Below are 19,627 nucleotides of genomic sequence, written 5' to 3' on the forward strand. Positions count from 1 at the left end.
AGTGTCATTAGTCTGGTGGCTGACTATGGAGAAATGTGTAGTAATTGAGACTAGTTCCTAACTTGACACGTTTCTTTTGGCACAGTTGATTGATGCAGTACTGAAGCGGTATCGGACTGGTTGTTTCAGGTGCCAGTCTGTTTTCTTGCATTGCATGTTTTCAATACCTTAAGTTTTGGGACTCTCGTACACAGTATTGAGAGTGCCAAATTTTCAGACTGGGTTTGAACCTGCACCCTCTGGATTGCCGTTCCGGTGCTCTACCAACAGCCACTTAAAAGTTAAAGTCAGGATGCACATTTAGGAAATAGTAAATGGCATACTTGGGTTCATGACTTCTGACTAGCGCCTCTTGAACAAGGATATTGACGAATTAGGGACCGCCAACATAGGCTGGAGAGCTCAGTTGGTAGAGCACTGGAACGGTACTCCAGAGGTCATGGCTTCAAACCCCGCTCCAGTAAATTTCTTTGAATAATAATCCTGTTACTACGTACCTCGACAAATGCATCAGCAAGATCGCTGGCCCTGTCCATGACAGGAAGGTCCCTTGCTGCAATGATCTGTACCTTCAGTTTGCCAGGCATTCTGCAATATTATTCACTGCATTAACAACAAACATAAACAAACAAATTAAAAACCTTAAACGCAAAAAAGCGCGCATGAAAGGCACAAAGTACACACAGTTTTTTAAGAAATTGTGCTTATTTTGTGGTGTCTCCCTCCCACGTTGGCTTTTGAAAGTGGTCACAAAGCGCCATTTTTTGGTCATGCACAGAGTCCATTAACTTATTGAAGAAATTACAAAAGTCCCAGGAATCTGTGTACAATGTCTGCGGAAAAGGCATTGCAGCACAGAAATATTATGAGCGACCTTGATATTGAGACTGTAAAGTGTACAAAGAAGTGTGATCATCCATCATTGCATTCTCTTGAGATATGTACACATGGATTACCTCATGAAAGTTCCATGACGTTGTAGCACCAGAGCTACGAACGGGGTCTACCCCATGTTCCCCAATACCTATGTTCCCCAATACCGATGGCCATTTTTAGCTGTTAATTAATGGGGAACAACTGTCGAAAAATGCAATATTCCTAACAGTGTACTCAACTCTAACTACACAACGCCCAAAGCAGCGTTGTCAGGGAAACAAACTTTAACAATCCTCCACTTTGATTGCTTTGTGCATTCGACTGAGAAGGGTAAGCTTCTTTCATTTCGCGTTCGTTATTAACTGTCAGTCGCTGTTGAGAATTTCCATTCAAAACACATTGTGGTTCTACAATTAGCCTTGGTTAATGCTCTCGTCGTTATTCGTCCCGTACGCGGTCAATCGTCGGCATATATCCTCACGCGCTATGCACATGCAAGTAAAAATACAGCGCGAACAGCGACCTCATGCGGCCACTATTGTTTTATGCAAATCAGTTGGGGACGATCGAGAGCCTCGGTTCAATCGTCGGCAACAACTTATGTTTTTCTTAATTTTGCCTTTATAATATAAATGACAAAATTATTAAAATCTGAAAGAAAATTTTACAGACAATATGGAAAGAATGTAGAAACTATTATCCAGACTTTTGTGTACAAAGTCCATGGAGGAATGTCAGACAACTCGACCGTTGAGACAACTCGACTCAGGACAGCTCGACCATTGAGACAGCTCGACCGTTGAGACAACTCGACCGTTGAGACAACTCGACCGTTGAGACAACTCGACCGTTGAGGCAACTCGACCGTTGAGACAACGCGACCGTTGAGACAACTCGACCGTTGAGACAACTCGACCGTTGAGACAACTCAACCGTTGAGACAACTCGACCGTTGAGACAACTCGACCGTTGAGACAACGCGACCGTTGAGACAACGCGACCGTTGAGACAACTCGACCGTTGAGACAACTCGACCGTTGAGACAACTCGACCGTTGAGACAACTCGACCGTTGAGACAACGCGACCGTTGAGACAACGCGACCGTTGAGACAACGCGACCGTTGAGACAACGCGACCGTTGGGACAACTCGACCGTTGACACAACTCGACCGTTGAGACAACTCGACCGTTGAGACAACTCGACCGTTGAGACAACTCGACCGTTGAGACAACTCGACTCAGGACAACTGGATTCAGGACAGCTAGACCGTTGAGACAACTCGACTTTGTTGAAAAGTATATACATACACATGGCGCGGGAAAGTTGCATAATCTGTGGCAGGACCACCACGTGTGCGGGCACACGTCACATGCACAGTGAGCGCTCCGGTGGCTGTCACGTTGGGCTGGACCTGGGCTGCCCAGAACCAGTGCGGCGACGCGGCATGCACACAGCGCCCTGTATAGACGAAGCAGGCGGGCACACGTCATATGCACGGTGAGCGCTCCGGTGGCTGTCGCATCAGGCCAGGGCTGCCTAGAACCAGTGCGGCATCGCAGCATGCACACGCCCTGTACAGACTAGGCAGGCATCCAGGGTCCGCATCCATGCTCATCGCTAACATAAGTACAGGCTGTAGGTCATCAGGCATGGAGCTATGATCAAAGCTGAACACAGCAAAAATCCCTGGTACTAGCCCAGGCCCAAGAACATGCGAGTCGACTTGTCTCAACAGGCGACTTGTCTCAATGGACGACTTAAAGTTCCATTTGACGAACATACGGTCGAATTGTCTCAAAGGTCGAGTTGTCTCAACGGTCGAGTTGTCTCAACGGTCGAGTTGTCTCAACGGTCGAGTTGTCTCAACGGTCGAGTTGTCTCAACGGTCGAGTTGTCTCAACGGTCGAGTTGTCTCAACGGTCGAGTTGACTCAACGGTCGAGTTGTCTCACTCTCAACGGTCAAGTTGTCCAGAGTCCAGTTGTCTCAATGGCCCCCGGCCTATGGAGAGTCCAGCATGTCCAGTGCATTTTCAAAGTATTTTCTGACAAAATTGGAAATGTTTCTCAGTCCCAGTTTCATGTCTTCAATTTCAGCACTTTTGGAATGACTGACCGTCACTGAGAATATGATGATAAAAGTGGTGTCAGGATGCAACATTCTTTTCCATCATTGTATGGTTTTACTTTGTTGAGGAAAGGGCACTAGTATGTGTTCATATTAATTTTACAAAATTTATTTATGAGGAGACCATGGGCGTCGCCAGGATTTTTTCAAGAGGGGGGGGGGTCATTAAATGACTTCGCGGCTCTTTTTCTTTTCTTTTCTTTTCTTTTTTACTTTCTTTTTTTTGTTTTTTGTTTGCTTTTCCGGGAGGGGGAAGTTCCCCCCTTGCCCCCCCCCCCTCGCGACGCCCATGGAGGAGACTTTTTTTTTTAATTATCCACTTTTTCACGAAATAGGTTCTCTGCAACTAAGTCAGTAAATTATTATTGTTAGCCCAATAAGTCTACGTCCCCGAGTTTAGACAGCTAACTTACCTGTACCTCGTCAAAACGTCGTTGTTTAATTCAAATTTCTTGAAAACAATTGTATCAACATGTTATTAAGTATCTTGTTTTGTTAAGTTGAAATCTCAGCACTGGGGAACCTGTGTTACTGTTCTGCTGTTGTTTACGTCTAGACGTAATTGCGCCCTCTCTCGGGGCATGCAGGTAAAAAGTGGGGCGTGGGGTGCGGTGGGAGGGGGGATGCGGGTCTAGCTGTCGAAAAACGGGGGGGGGGGGGGCTAGCCTAGGGAGTCCGCCGAGGGCATGCCCCCAGAAAGTTTTGAAATCTAACATGTTTTTCCCTGCATTCCAAGGCAATTTTAGAATAAATTTAGGAATTTTAGCATTTTACTTTTTGTTTTGGCCCCATTTTACTTTGGATATGCCAGTGTATCATTTTTTTAAGTACTGAGTAGGGCCGCTAAAAGATGCGTTCAATTTAAAGCCCCTTTTTTGCTTATTTATAAGCGTTGCAGTTTTGGAATTATCAGCCCTCCATCTTTTTTTCCCCTTTTTTTCACAACGTCGTACACAAGGGCCAACCGTTTTAACAACATATATCTTCAGTTGTATGTCATGACGGTAGCAAAATGTATCTATGACAGGACGGTACGGGGCCATAAATAATAATGCTAGCTCGAACTGCCTCGAAGATTGGTCGTCATTAGCCCTTATCTGAATGATTGTATTTCTTAACCCAGAAAACTGGATTTTCCCTTAACTTTGTTAATAGACGTAGTCTATTCACCACGTGAATTCACCACGAATGTGCAAGTGCCCTTTTCAAGAAATGTGTAACCCCCCCCCCCCAATAAAAATGACCGTGCTACGCCACTGATTGTTTGTGGTTGTTTTTTTTTTAACTAGAAACAAAAGTAGCAATGCCATAGCAACACACCAGTGATGATTCAAACTGAGCGCAACACAAGGACCACAGAGGACAACGCGTTGCTTTTGTTTCATACGCGAGCGTTACGCCTGCGCATTACCGGCCGATTGCGTCACAATGACAAAGACAATGCATCTACCCAATCAGCACAGCGCGGTAACTATGAAACGATCATCTCAACACGTGTAAAAGGACAGACAGTAAACAGACCGATTCAGATACCGTTTTACTTCGACAGAGTTAACCAGTTGCGTTCATATTGAGAGACAAAAAAGCTTTTCGTACATCTTTCTGCAAATTATTTTGCCGATATTGATTGAATCATTGAAGAATCATGAGGTGAGTGCTTTTCCGTTTGTTTCTTTCTTTCTTTCTTTGTTTTTACTTTTTGGGAAAAAATGATTTCATATAATTTCACTTAATTTAGGCCGACTGTACTTTTCTTGAATCAGTTTTAATCACTGTCTGTGCCACAGCTTGACTTTCCTTCTTCAGGTTTTGTACACGTTTTCATGCTTCAATTAGCCACTTGGGAACTTTCATTCATCCGATCAACTTTATAATTACAATATCCACTAACCCGAATTGCAATCATTGAAGATTATAATTTCAATTTTTAAAGTGACAGTTTATGTATAAGTCGTTCTTTGTACCGTGCGTCCATATATAGACAATAGACATATATACTTAATTTAGGCCTATACTGTACTTTTCTTGAATCAGTTTTAATTACTGTCTGCGCCAAAGCTTGACTTTCCTTCTTCAGGTTTTGTACAACACGTTTTCATGCTACAAGCCAGTGGGAACTTTAATTCATCCGATCAACTTTATAATGTCCACTAACCGGAAGTGCAATCATTCAATATAATAATTTAAATTTTAAAGTGACAGTTTGTGGATCATAAGTCGTTCATTTGTACCGTGCGTCCATATAAACAATCAAAATATGTTGGGACTAGCTCTTTGGTTGTTCAGTTGTAGCCATCCCATGCGGCCCACCATATTTGTTCCCAACTACCGGTTTTACCAGTGTCACTCTCAACAATTCAGACAACAACACTGCAGAATCCAATCATACAAAACACCTTCTTCCCTTGGAAGCGATATGCCTGTGGAACGTACGTACTACCCGTCTCAGTTGTGTCCGCCCATCACTGGTCTTCCAGAACCGGCTGAGCCCATTGTCCCTACGTTAATTCAGCCCAAATAATGGAGTTGCAAACAGGAGCTATTCAAAGTGGATAAGTGCAGACGATCACATGTAAAGAAATACACAAACGAGTCTGAAGAACAAACTGAGACATTTTCTCTTACTTACTCACTGCCCTTGATAACAAATAAGATCGCATAAAATAAAGTTCAAATCAAACAATTAGAATGGCCTGATATTTTATCATTAGCAACTTAGCATGGACTTCTTCATTATAAAATTAAAATGCTAACGAATTTAAGGAGAGCAGAAAGTTTATAATGTTTTTCACCTTCCAGACCAATCTCAGTGATTCTTGCAGCCGGCGCCATTGGCGCTGGTATAGCAGCGTTTGCTGTCTTCAGGAGACTGGCTCCTAGATCTACAGAAGAGATCACCATGGAGACAGACATAGATCAAGTCTGGGAACAAGAGCAGGTTTCAGACTTTGAAGCTGTTCTTTATGACATCACGAGGTATGATAAATGATCATGCGACCTTTCAGTCATAAATACTACTCACCCCTGTACGGAAAAGAACTAAAACTGAACCTATAAGAGATGCTCTTCAGAACAATGTACTAACAGTTTGATAAAGATTTCAACTGAAAATATTGTATGATACTACCCAAACAAAGAATGTGTTAATTTAACATAAAAGCTAAGCCTTTGTTAAGAACTTTTTGACGGTAGACTATTAACCTTTGATGATATTAACATTGATTGTTTTTTCGGTTGAGGAATGGTTCAGCTCTTAAAAATGTTGCCTTTCCACTTTCTTTGCGCAGTCATGCCATTCCCATTCACGGTGTGTTGCGGAGAACTGATCCTCATCTTTCTCTCCGGGTTGAGGAAAAAGCGTTAGAGCCAATGACGAGGAAAACGACCAACAGCCCAACCGATACTCCTGCAACCATCACCAAGGCCGAACCAGCAAGTTCATCCCATTTTGAGGGCCACACTCCGCCTAGCGACATCCAGGAAGGAGTTGTGCCTCTCGTTACCACCAGTGGGGAAGAAACAGCTGAGGCAACACCCACTGTGATATGCCTCAAAAATCAGCCGGATGGCCAAATATCAGAGCCTGCCAAACCAATCGACATCCAGGAAGGAGCTGTGTCTCTTGCTTCCACCAGTGGAGAAGAAACAACTGAGGCGACACCCACTGTGATGTGCCCCGAAAATCAGCTGGATGGCCAATTATCCGCGCCTGCCGAACCGATCGACATCCAGGAAGGAGATGTGCCTCTTGCTTCCACCAGTGGAGAAGAAACAACTGAGGCGACACCCACTGTGATGTGCCCCGAAAATCAGCCGGATGGCCAATTATCCGCGCCTGCCGAACCAATCGACATCCAGGAAGGCGCTGTGCCTCTTGCTTCCACCAGTGGGGAAGAAACAACTGAGGTGACACCCACTGTGATGTGCCTCGAAAATCAGCCGGATGGCCAAATATCAGAGCCCACCCAACCAAGCGACATCCAGGAAGGCGCTGTGCCTCTTGCTTCCACCAGTGGAGAAGAAACATCTGAGGCGACACCCACTGTAATGTGCCCCGAAAATCAGCCGGATGGCCAAATATCCGCGCCTGCCGAACCAATCGACATCCAGGAAGGAGATGTGCCTGTTGCTTCCACCAGTGGAAAAGAAACAACTGAGGCGACACCCACTGTAATGTGCCTCGGAAATCAGCCGGATGGCCAAATATCAGAGCCTGCCGAATTACCAATCGACATCCAGGAAGGAGCTGTGCCTCTTGCTTCAACCAGTGGGGAAGAAACAACTCAGGCGACACCCACTGTGATGTGCCTCGAACATCAGCCGGATGGCCAAATATCGGAGCCTGCCGAACCAACCAACATCCAGGAAGGAGCTGTGCCTCTTGCTTCCACCAGTGGAGAAGAAACAACTAAGGCGACACCCACTGTGATGTGCCTCGGAAATCAGCCGGATGGCCAAATATCAGAGCCTGCCGAACCAAGCGACATCCAGGAAGGAGCTGTGCCTCTTGCTTCCACCAGTGGAGAAGAAACAACTGAGGCGACACCCACTGTAATGTGCCTCGGAAATCAGCCGGATGGCCAAATATCAGAGCCTGCCGAATTACCAATCGACATCCAGGAAGGAGCTGTGCCTCTTGCTTCAACCAGTGGGGAAGAAACAACTCAGGCGACACCCACTGTGATGTGCCTCGGAAATCAGCCGGATGGCCAAATATCAGAGCCTGCCGAACCAAGCGACATCCAGGAAGGAGCTGTGCCTCTTGCTTCCACCAGTGGGGAAGAAACAACTGAGGCGACACCCACTGTGATGTGCCCCGAAAATCAGCCGGATGGCCAATTATCCGCGCCTGCCGAACCAATCGACATCCAGGAAGGAGCTGTGCCTCTTGCTTCCACCAGTGGGGAAGAAACAACTGAGGCGACACCCACTGTGATGTGCCCCGAAAATCAGCCGGATGGCCAATTATCCGCGCCTGCCGAACCAATCGACATCCAGGAAGGAGCTGTGCCTCTTGCTTCCATCAGTGGAGAAGAAACAACTGAGGCGACACCCACTGTGATGTGCCCCAAAACTCAGCCGGATGGCCAATTATCCGCGCCTGCTGAACCGATCGACATCCAGGAAGGAGCTGTGCCTCTTGCTTCCATCAGTGGAGAAGAAACAACTGAGGCGACACCCACTGTGATGTGCCCCGAAAATCAGCCGGATGGCCAATTATCCGCGCCTGCCGAACCGATCGACATCCAGGAAGGAGCTGTGCTTCTTGCTTCCACCAGTGGGAAAGAAACAACTGAGGCGACACCCACTGTGATGTGCCACGAATATCAGCCGAATGGCCAAATATCAGAGCCTGCCGAACCAATCGACATCCAGGAAGGAGCTGTGCTTCTTGCTTCCACCAGTGGGAAAGAAACAACTGAGGCGACACCCACTGTGATGTGCCCCAAAACTCAGCCGGATGGCCAATTATCCGCGCCTGCTGAACCGATCGACATCCAGGAAGGAGCTGTGCCTCTTGCTTCCATCAGTGGAGAAGAAACAACTGAGGCGACACCCACTGTGATGTGCCACGAATATCAGCCGGATGGCCAAATATCAGAGCCTGCCGAACCAATCGACATCCAGGAAGGAGCTGTGCCTCTTGCTTCCACCAGTGGGAAAGAAACAACTCAGGCGACATCCACTGTGATGTGCCACGAATATCAGCCGGATGGCCAAATATCAGAGCCTGCCAAACCAATCGACATCCAGGAAGGAGCTGTGCCTCTTGCTTCCACCAGTGGAGAAGAAACAACTAAGGCGACACCCACTGTGATGTGCCTCGAAAATCAGTCGGATAGCCAATTATCCGCGCCTGCCGAACCAATCGACATCCAGGAAGGAGCTGTGCCTCTTGCTTCCATCAGTGGAGAAGAAACAACTGAGGCGACACCCACTGTGATGTGCCCCAAAACTCAGCCGGATGGCCAATTATCCGCGCCTGCTGAACCGATCGACATCCAGGAAGGAGCTGTGCCTCTTGCTTCCATCAGTGGAGAAGAAACAACTGAGGCGACACCCACTGTGATGTGCCCCGAAAATCAGCCGGATGGCCAATTATCCGCGCCTGCCGAACCGATCGACATCCAGGAAGGAGCTGTGCTTCTTGCTTCCACCAGTGGGAAAGAAACAACTGAGGCGACACCCACTGTGATGTGCCACGAATATCAGCCGAATGGCCAAATATCAGAGCCTGCCGAACCAATCGACATCCAGGAAGGAGCTGTGCTTCTTGCTTCCACCAGTGGGAAAGAAACAACTGAGGCGACACCCACTGTGATGTGCCCCAAAACTCAGCCGGATGGCCAATTATCCGCGCCTGCTGAACCGATCGACATCCAGGAAGGAGCTGTGCCTCTTGCTTCCATCAGTGGAGAAGAAACAACTGAGGCGACACCCACTGTGATGTGCCACGAATATCAGCCGGATGGCCAAATATCAGAGCCTGCCGAACCAATCGACATCCAGGAAGGAGCTGTGCCTCTTGCTTCCACCAGTGGGAAAGAAACAACTCAGGCGACATCCACTGTGATGTGCCACGAATATCAGCCGGATGGCCAAATATCAGAGCCTGCCAAACCAATCGACATCCAGGAAGGAGCTGTGCCTCTTGCTTCCACCAGTGGAGAAGAAACAACTAAGGCGACACCCACTGTGATGTGCCTCGAAAATCAGTCGGATAGCCAAATATCAGAGCCTGCCGAACCAATCGACATCCAGGAAGGAGCTGTGCCTCTTGCTTCCACCAGTGGGGAAGAAACAACTAAGGCGACACCCACTGTGATGTGCCTCAAAAATCAGCCGGATGGCCAAATATCAGAGTCTGCCGAACCAATCGACATCCAGGAAGGAGCTGTGCCTCTTGCTTCCACCAGTGGGGAAGAAACAACTAAGGCGACACCCACTGTGATGTGCCTCAAAAATCAGCCGGATGGCCAAATATCAGAGTCTGCCGAACCAATCGACAGCCAGGAAGGAGCTGTGCCTCTTGCTTCCACCATTTTTGGAGAAGAAACAACTGCAGCGACACCCACTGTGATGTGCCACGAATATCAGCCGGATGGCCAAATATCAGAGCCTGCCGAACCAATCGACCTCTGGGAAGGAGCTGTACCTCTTGCTTCCCACAGTGGAGAAGAAACAACTGAGGCGACACCCACTGTGATGTGCCCCGAAACTCAGCCGGATGGCCAAATATCAGAGCCTGCCGAACCAATCGACATCCAGGAAGGAGCTGTACCTCTTGCTCCCACCAGTGGGGAAGAAACAACTGAGACGACACCCACTGTGATGTGCCTCGAAACTCAGCCGGATGGCCAAATATCAGAGCCTGCCGAACCAATCGGCATCCAGGAAGGAGCTGTACCTCTTGCTCCCACCAGTGGGGAAGAAACAACTGAGGCGACACCCACTGTGATGTGCCCCGAAACTCAGCCGGATGGCCAAATATCAGAGCCTGCCGAACCAATCGACATCCAGGAAGGAGCTGTACCTCTTGCTCCCACCAGTGGGGAAGAAACAACTGAGGCAACACCCACCGTGATGTGCCCCGAAAATCAGCCGGATGGCCAAATATCAGAGCCTGCCGAACCAATCGACATCCAGGAAGGAGCTGTGCCTCTTGCTTCCACCAGTGGAGAAGAAACAGCTGAGGCAACACCCACTGTGATGTGCCTCGAATATCAGCCGGATGGCCAAATATCAGAGCCTGCCAAACCAATCGACATCCAGGAAAGAGCTTTGCCTCTTGCTTCCACCAGTGGGGAAGAAACAACTGAGGCAACACCCACTGTAATGTGCCTCGAAAATCAGTCGGATAGCCAAATATCAGAGCCTGCCGAACCAATCGACATCCAGGAAGGAGCTGTGCCTCTTGCTTCCACCAGTGGGGAAGAAACAACTAAGGCGACACCCACTGTGATGTGCCTCAAAAATCAGCCGGATGGCCAAATATCAGAGTCTGCCGAACCAATCGACATCCAGGAAGGAGCTGTGCCTCTTGCTTCCACCAGTGGGGAAGAAACAACTAAGGCGACACCCACTGTGATGTGCCTCAAAAATCAGCCGGATGGCCAAATATCAGAGTCTGCCGAACCAATCGACAGCCAGGAAGGAGCTGTGCCTCTTGCTTCCACCATTTTTGGAGAAGAAACAACTGCAGCGACACCCACTGTGATGTGCCACGAATATCAGCCGGATGGCCAAATATCAGAGCCTGCCGAACCAATCGACCTCTGGGAAGGAGCTGTACCTCTTGCTTCCCACAGTGGGGAAGAAACAACTGAGGCGACACCCACTGTGATGTGCCCCGAAACTCAGCCGGATGGCCAAATATCAGAGCCTGCCGAACCAATCGACATCCAGGAAGGAGCTGTACCTCTTGCTCCCACCAGTGGGGAAGAAACAACTGAGACGACACCCACTGTGATGTGCCTCGAAACTCAGCCGGATGGCCAAATATCAGAGCCTGCCGAACCAATCGGCATCCAGGAAGGAGCTGTACCTCTTGCTCCCACCAGTGGGGAAGAAACAACTGAGGCGACACCCACTGTGATGTGCCCCGAAACTCAGCCGGATGGCCAAATATCAGAGCCTGCCGAACCAATCGACATCCAGGAAGGAGCTGTACCTCTTGCTCCCACCAGTGGGGAAGAAACAACTGAGGCAACACCCACCGTGATGTGCCCCGAAAATCAGCCGGATGGCCAAATATCAGAGCCTGCCGAACCAATCGACATCCAGGAAGGAGCTGTGCCTCTTGCTTCCACCAGTGGAGAAGAAACAGCTGAGGCAACACCCACTGTGATGTGCCTCGAATATCAGCCGGATGGCCAAATATCAGAGCCTGCCAAACCAATCGACATCCAGGAAAGAGCTTTGCCTCTTGCTTCCACCAGTGGGGAAGAAACAACTGAGGCAACACCCACTGTAATGTGCCTCGAAAATCAGCTGGATAGCCAAATATCAGAGCCTGCCAAACCAATCGACATCCAGGAAGGGGCTGTGACTCTTGCTTCCACCAGTGGAGAAGAAACAACTCAGGCGACACCCACTGTGATGTGCCCCGAAAATCAGCCAGATGGCCAAATATCAGAGCCTGCCAAACCAATCGACATCCAGAAAGGAGTTGTACCTCTTGCTTCCACCAGTGGAGAAGAAACAGCTGAGGCAACACCCACCGTGATGTGCCCCGAAAATCAGCTGGATGGCCAAATATCAGAGCCTGCCGAACCAAGCGACATCCAGGAAGGGGCTGTGACTCTTGCTTCCACCAGTGGAGAAGAAACAACTCAGGCGACACCCACTGTGATGTGCCTCGAAAATCAGCCGGATGGCCAAATATCAGAGCCTGCCGAACCAATCGACATCCAGGAAGGCGCTGTGCCTCTTTCTTCCACCAGTGGGGAAGAAACAACTGAGGCGACACCCACTGTGATGTGCCTCGAATATCAGCCGGATGGCCAAATATTAGAGCCTGCCGAACCAATCGACATCCAGGAAGGAGCTGTACCTCTTGCTTCCACCAGTGGAGAAGAAACAACTGAGGCGACACCCACCGTGATGTGCCTCGAATATCAGCCGGATGGCCAAATATCGGAGCCTGCCGAACCAATCGACATCCAAGAAGGAGCTGTACCTCTTGCTTCCACCAGTGGAGAAGAAACAACTGAGGCAACACCCACTGTGATGAGCCTCGAAACTCAGCCGGATGGCCAAATATCAGAGCCTGCCGAACCAATCGACATCCAGGAAGGAGCTGTACCTCTTGCTCCCACCAGTGGGGAAGAAACAACTGAGGCGACACCCACTGTGATGTGCCTCGAAACTCAGCCGGATGGCCAAATATCAGAGCCTGCCGAACCAATCGGCATCCAGGAAGGAGCTGTACCTCTTGCTTCCACCAGTGGGGAAGAAACAACTGAGGCGACACCCACTGTGATGTGCCCCGAAAATCAGCCGGATGGCCAAATATCAGAGCCTGCCGAACCAAGCGACATCAAGGAAGGGGCTGTGACTCTTGCTTCCACCAGTGGAGAAGAAACAACTGAGGCGACACCCACTGTGATGTGCCTCGAATATCATCCGGATGGCCAAATATCAGAGCCTGCCGAACCAATCGACATCCAGGAAGGCGCTGTGCCTCCTGCTTCCACCAGTGGGGAAGAAACAACTGAGGCGACACCTACTGTGATGTGCCTCGAATATCAGCCGGATGGCCAAATATCAGAGCCTGCCGAACCAATCGACATTCAGGAAGGAGATGTACCTCTTGCTTCCACTAGTGTAGAAGAAACAACTGAGGCGACACCCACTGTGATGTGGCCCGAAACTCAGCCGGATGGCCAAATATCAGAGCCTGCCGAACCAATCGACATCCAGGAAGGAGCTGTACCCCTTGCTCCCACCAGTGGGGAAGAAACAACTGAGGCGACACCCACTGTGATGTGCCTCGAAACTCAACCGGATGGCCAAATATCAGAGCCTGCCGAACCAATCGACATCCAGGAAGGAGCTGTGCCTCTTGCTTCCACCAGTGGGGAAGAAACAGCTGAGGCGACACCCACTGTGATGTGCCCCGAAAATCAGCCGGATGGCCAAAAATTGAAGCTTGCCCAGGCTTCGGTTACAACAACTAAGGAAGATCCCGCAAAGCCATTAAATGTGGAGAACAGTCCGACTGATGACAAATATGTTGCATACTCCCCTTCGTCGAGTGTTGATGACACTCTTGACCGAGATAAATTCACAGACCACATCAGTTCTGATAACCAGGAAACAGGCAGTGTTTCCAGTCCTACATCTACCAACAAACAAACTTCTGTTACCCACACTGAGGAAGAAACTTCAAAGCCACTGAATGTGGAGAACAATCTGGCTAATGACAAAGACCTTGCCTCCTCCCCTTCGTCAAGTGTGGATGACACTATTGACGAAGATGTCGTAACAGACATTAGTTCTGATAATCAGGGAACAAACAGTGTCCCCTGTCCTACCTATACAAGCAAGGATGATGTGGCTACTGTGCCCCGTCCGGAAATAGTTCGTTATAATAAAAAGACAGCCAGCATGAAGGATACAACAAAGATTTGCCAAGTCAAGGACCATGATTTAACTGATAACCTGCCATTAGAAGCCACTGCATGTCCTCACACAAGCTGCAAGGAGGAATCTGTAATGCCACCAACATTGGAGGATGTTGCTTCGGCTGTCGTTGATGAACACAAGACTGTTGTCTCCTCCCAAATGATCGAGAATATAGCAAACATGTCAAGTATTGAGCGTAACCCAACGATGGATCAGCAGGGAGCAACATTTGGAACTCCGAGCATTAACAGTGAAACAGCAAGTCCGTCTGATGTCAACAGTCACACTGCAGCCGATGGCCTACATGAGGGACCTGATGCCTCTTCAAGTGCCATCTCTCTGAGGGAAACCAACAATAACCAATATCATGTTGCTGTCTTGAAGATCAAGAATGGTTCGATGGGGCGTGTTATCGGGAAAAGGGTATGTAGTGTGTGTTCTCTGGTAGACAGATTAACTAGGCTTAATGCACTAGACTCCTGTGCTTGGTAGCAATTTCACTTCAGAAGTCAGTTTTAGAGGAAGCCGGATGCGCAAGCTGACTGTCCTATCACTCCTAGACTGACTGACTAAGTCACGGACTGACTGACTTACTAAACTGAGTCTCTGAGCATTAGTAATGTCCCAAAACTAAGACTTTTGGGTCCAGCGTGTCTATAGAAAGCCTACTCTTGTTAAACGAGATCTGTACAAATTAGTTTTGTACGGTCTCCTTTTATTTTGATTCAGGGTAAACATCTGAAACATGTCCAACAACACTGCAACGTGAAAACTAATTATGGTCAGCTGGATGAGAAACATCAGTTCCTACACCTCGAAGGTAAGGACCCAGATCGAATCACAGCACTTTGTTACATTCCTGTTCACACTTTACTGTTAACAAAAGCTGACCTTTGAAGAAAAGTCTGTCTCATTATGACAATAAAATCTGAGATGGTGGTTTACCATTTTCATCTCTTTAACAAATGTGTATAGTCAGATAAATAAATAACTTGATAAAGCATTTGTTGAAATAATAAAAATTCAAAGTGCATAAAAGAAATTGTGAACGAAAAAGAAACACTTCTAGGGTATTGATATGTTCAGAAATCTTATAATAACTTTAGAGTAGTGTCATTATATTATTTAAAAACACATAATGCCAGATGAAGTAATTTTGATATGCTCTTTTTCAAACTGTAGGCACAGCTGAAAGCATTCAACTAGCTAAGGACCTTCTTCACAAAAGTGTTGAAGTGGTAAGATTTTCTGGCCATTTTTACTTCTTTGGTAAGATGTCTAGAAAATATACTTGGAATTATGTTCACAACAAAATACTTATCCAAAAATCAGCACTTGAATTTGAAGGTCTTAATTCTTACAACAGAAAATACTCTCTAACAGTATGGAAAAAATTATTCATTCGCTTGAAATTGTTAAATATTCACAGCAAAGGACTTATTGTTTGTCACTCAGGGTATTTTGGAGATATCAGCTCATGAAGTTGAGGGCCTTCTAACAACAGCAAAGGAGACAGAAGAAATTATTACGTGAGTGGTATCTTTACATCTTATTATCAAAGTTATTATTATATTAAGATTTCAAATGGGATTAAGTACCACATACTACAAAGTACTGCAAAAAATTATGTATGCAGGTAAATACTAAAAAATGCTATGTGTATTGTGGCCACTTATATGCTCAAATACTGCATACCATACAGTTTACTACTATAGTAGTATTTTGTAGCTTTAAATGAGGTTAGTATCCAAGTTTATAAGCAGGATAGTTTCAAACAATTGGTATGCTTTCTTTCAATTGTTTACTGCAGGGAAAATTACTACAGTACCAATCGACAATATGGCAGAGTTGTTGGGCATAATGTAAGTTTGAAACTTTTATTACTTTTTTCCCCACAACATTTGCAAACTATATTGACAATGTACAGTTGCAGCAAATGTGGTTAGGAAAGAAAAAGTCTAATAACATTCGTTAGGGGAAAAGGCAATGAGTTATTTTCTTATTGTCTGAAAATTCTTTAAAACAACTTATTTGTCTGAGAACAGAAATTAGAATTGGTATGGATGTACTTGAACTATAAACTTGTGCTGTTTCATGTGTCAGTCAAATAAGGGTTATTACCGTCAGGAAAAAGCAGAGTATGTTTCTTTGGAAATATATCTGAAACATTTCAGTCAAACAGGATGCATGTCAACTAATAATTACAAATGAAATAGACCATTATCATGTTGCAGTCATGGATATTTTCCCCCATTCCAATCAACGCAACCAAAGCGAGGCTGGAAGGAAAATAGTCTGGTTCCTTTTCGCAAAAAAAACCCCATTATCATTCAGTACTGTTATTGGATACAGGGAACATAACTGAAATGGTGGCAGCATGATAAAGGTCTATTGAGAATAGATTAGATTAGATGAAATTAAATTTGATTTCTTTATTGTCATGCTCAAAATTAAATTATTTTGTGAGAATTGTAGTCACTGCAAACCATCAATTTGCAGGGGAAAAATCTGAAGGAGTTGAGAAAAATGGGGATCAAGGTGAATGCTTCATCTGTTGGTGGACTGAAATGCCTCTCATTGACAGGTAAAGGAATTCTATAGGAAACAAATATCATTGAAATAAAAGCATTATACTTTATTATATACTTGCCTCTCTCCACCCAGGAGTATAAATGGGTACCGCCATTAGCTGGGGAGTAACCTGCAATGGACTTGCATCCCATCTAGGTATATTCTCAGTCGTTTCATGCTAAGGATACCTTAAAGAAAATATACAACATTCGCAAACATCAAAAAACAAAACTACCAAATTAATGTGAAATACCTTACTGGACTTTTAGTGAATGACAGTCTAAAGCATTCTGTAAAATCATGGCACCTGATGTGCCGTCATTTTTAAGAAAAGTAGTATTTTTGTATTATTTTCCAATGCTGGTCGGGCGACCAGCGTTGGAAAAAAACTAGCTTTATTCAAATACTGCCCCCAAATTACCATTATTCATTTAGGTTGCATTTGTTTGCAATAAATTACACACCTATGAACGGGTACAAGCCAGCTAGACTGTTTCTCCAACCTTACAATTCCATGACGTCTATGAATTGCTCTGTTTCATCTTAAGTGGATCAGGGAACCAGACTACAGGAACATGGTTGTTTTTCTTGGTTTTTCAGCATCTACGAACACAAAACTTCTAACAAGTCAGTGCAACAATATTTCCTATGAAATACTAAGCCCCCAAATCCATCCATTTCTGAAAATTACAGCAAAATCGAATGTTGAATATTCCCTTTAAAGCCATATTGACTCTGGACCATTTTTTGTAAATCAAATACAAGATATGGAGTAGAATACCAGTGTTTATATTTTGATGTCCAGGCCCGCCAACCAAGGTCCACACTGCATGCCAGTGGATTCAAGATCACCTATCCACGAGACTGTTTGAACCAGCTCCAGTTCCTGCATCTATGGCAGCTCCATCATCCATGCCTGTACCAGAACAAGCTGCCCTTCCTACCTTGATATCTGATCAAGAGTCTTCCTCAAGAGCTAGGCAGGACTAGGAGATATTCATTGATCTGTTCATCTGGTCTTCATTTTCGGCCATCATTTGGTTTTCTAATTCTTCAACTGCTGTTACTTGTACCTTTATTAGTGATTAAACATATGGTGTCATATTACATTCAGAAATACCTGAAACAGTTTAGCAATTCCTATTGGTCGAGAGTCTGTCACGTGGGTGGTTTTAAACCGCTGGTAAAACACCGCTGTGTTACGGGCAACGCGCACGTCAATATAGGAGTTGTTTATGAGATATACCACAGCATAGCTGGCGTGTTAACGAAATCGTTAGAAATTTGTAATTTTTGACTTGTTTTGACTTTTGAACCGAAAAGTTTTGATTGAATAAATATGTGCTTGGCTGGTATTAAACACTATGTTTAAGACTGGTTGGAGTCTGGATGCTGATAATTACCCTCGCTCAGCATCCAGACTCAAACCAGTCTGAAACATAGTGTTTAAAACCGGCCAAACACACATTTATTCCCTTAATAATAATGTGGTGCTTATATAGCGGTTTATACTAAAGGTCTCAAAGCGCTTCACAATAAGCCTCTGTACTGAGGACGTCACACTTTGTTTACATGTGCACATTCCTATGGAGCCAGTGGGGGCCCACAGTCTACCGAGTACCATAGGAAAGCACACATGTAAACAAGGTGTGACGTCATCAGTACAGAGGCTTATTATTACCCCTGTTCATCAGGCCATGAGACCAGTTCTTGCAGCAGCTCGAGATCAGCGCATTCTGGTCTCTACCTTCACAGGTACCCATTTATACTCCTAAGTGGAGAGAGACACTTGTAGTAAAGTGTCTTGCCCAAGAACAAAAGCACCATGTTCCCCGTCAGGGTTCGAACCCACGTACCACGGCACGCGAGCTTAACACCGTAACCATTGAACCATAGCGCTCCTCATTTCTTTACACCTTTCGTTTACGAAGCAACACACAATGAAAACAACCACGAGTATTTTGTAAATCGTATATATTTTAATAGAGAATGAATAAAATATGTAACCATAAACATACACTCGACTACATTCAGTGACCAGGGCTATCGTAAAGTGGTGCACAAAAAAATGAACAATTTTCACAAACACTTTTCAAAAAAAAAACCCAACCAAGAGAGATATAACAGGATCAAAACAGAATGGATGTAATATAGTAAGATTTTCTTTTTATGTTTGTACAATTTACTTATTTTAAGAGTTAACAACTTGCAAGTTATCAAGTGGTGTACGACAGATACAGGGACTGTGTGAGAGTTTATATTTTAAGTTGCCAGCAACTTTAGTGCAAATGACACAGTAGCTGTGAACCCCTACTTGGGGGCGGGGTCTAAGTGCACAGGGGGGTGGGATTGGATGAGCAAGTCAGTACGGTTTCAAAGCAGGGCTTGACACTTCCTTTTGTTATAGGGCAACTGCTCATACCAGAGTTGTAAGCAAATCCGTCTCAAAGTTACCCAAATTGTAACGGATCAATCGCAAGTCATGTGGTCTTGAGTCTAGTAAACAAAATAATCTAATGAACCAATATTCCACGACTGCAATAAATTGGTAGCTGGTCAGTGGGGACCTGAAGCATGTGGTGATGCGGAGGCCTAAGGGACAAGGTGATTGATTGCCAAAAAATGGCATTTGGTGAAATTTGTCACTAACCAACCAACCAACCATTCCACAGCTAATTATCATACGAAGTGCGCGCACACGGCGTGTGCGTGTCAGTTCGTGAAAACAGTGATGTAAGGTGCTTGGTCAATGGACTTGTTCATAAACAGTTGACTGATATTAGTCAATCGTTACAATTATAATGGACCTCACAACTGCTTTACAGTGGTTTGTACGAATTCAGCTCCCTGGCTATAACAACATCTATAAACAACTCCAAAAAACACAATAACTATACCTTGAAGCAACATTAAGTCAGAAAATTG

The 19,627-nt window shown here is 45.9% G+C and overlaps 2 protein-coding genes across 2 annotated transcripts in view; one reads left to right on the forward strand and one right to left on the reverse strand.

The window, feature by feature from the left end:
* Positions 1-3,575, reverse strand: part of LOC119728537 (C2 domain-containing protein 5-like) — a 48,121-nt gene extending 44,546 nt beyond the window's left edge. Inside the window, exons 1-2 of the mRNA XM_038200817.1 lie at positions 3,418-3,575; positions 498-603 (exon numbers count right to left, since the gene is read on the reverse strand). Of these exons, the coding sequence (XP_038056745.1) occupies positions 498-587 (90 nt within the window). The 5' untranslated portion in view covers positions 588-603; positions 3,418-3,575. The remainder of the gene's footprint in view (positions 1-497; positions 604-3,417) is intronic.
* A 992-nt stretch (positions 3,576-4,567) lies between these two features.
* Positions 4,568-18,035, forward strand: LOC119727992 (mucin-17-like). Its single transcript, XM_038200072.1, has 9 exons — positions 4,568-4,654; positions 5,804-5,980; positions 6,292-14,554; positions 14,861-14,951; positions 15,314-15,369; positions 15,587-15,660; positions 15,942-15,993; positions 16,631-16,715; positions 17,508-18,035. The coding sequence occupies exons 1-9, from the start codon at positions 4,650-4,652 to the stop codon at positions 17,690-17,692; spliced, it is 8,988 nt and encodes a 2,995-aa protein (XP_038056000.1). The 5' UTR covers positions 4,568-4,649; the 3' UTR covers positions 17,693-18,035.
* Positions 18,036-19,627: the final 1,592 nt, after the last annotated feature.

The sequence above is a fragment of the Patiria miniata genome, unplaced genomic scaffold, assembly GCF_015706575.1.
Source record: "Patiria miniata isolate m_02_andy unplaced genomic scaffold, ASM1570657v1 HiC_scaffold_20, whole genome shotgun sequence".
In the NCBI taxonomy this organism is placed as follows: domain Eukaryota; kingdom Metazoa; phylum Echinodermata; class Asteroidea; order Valvatida; family Asterinidae; genus Patiria; species Patiria miniata.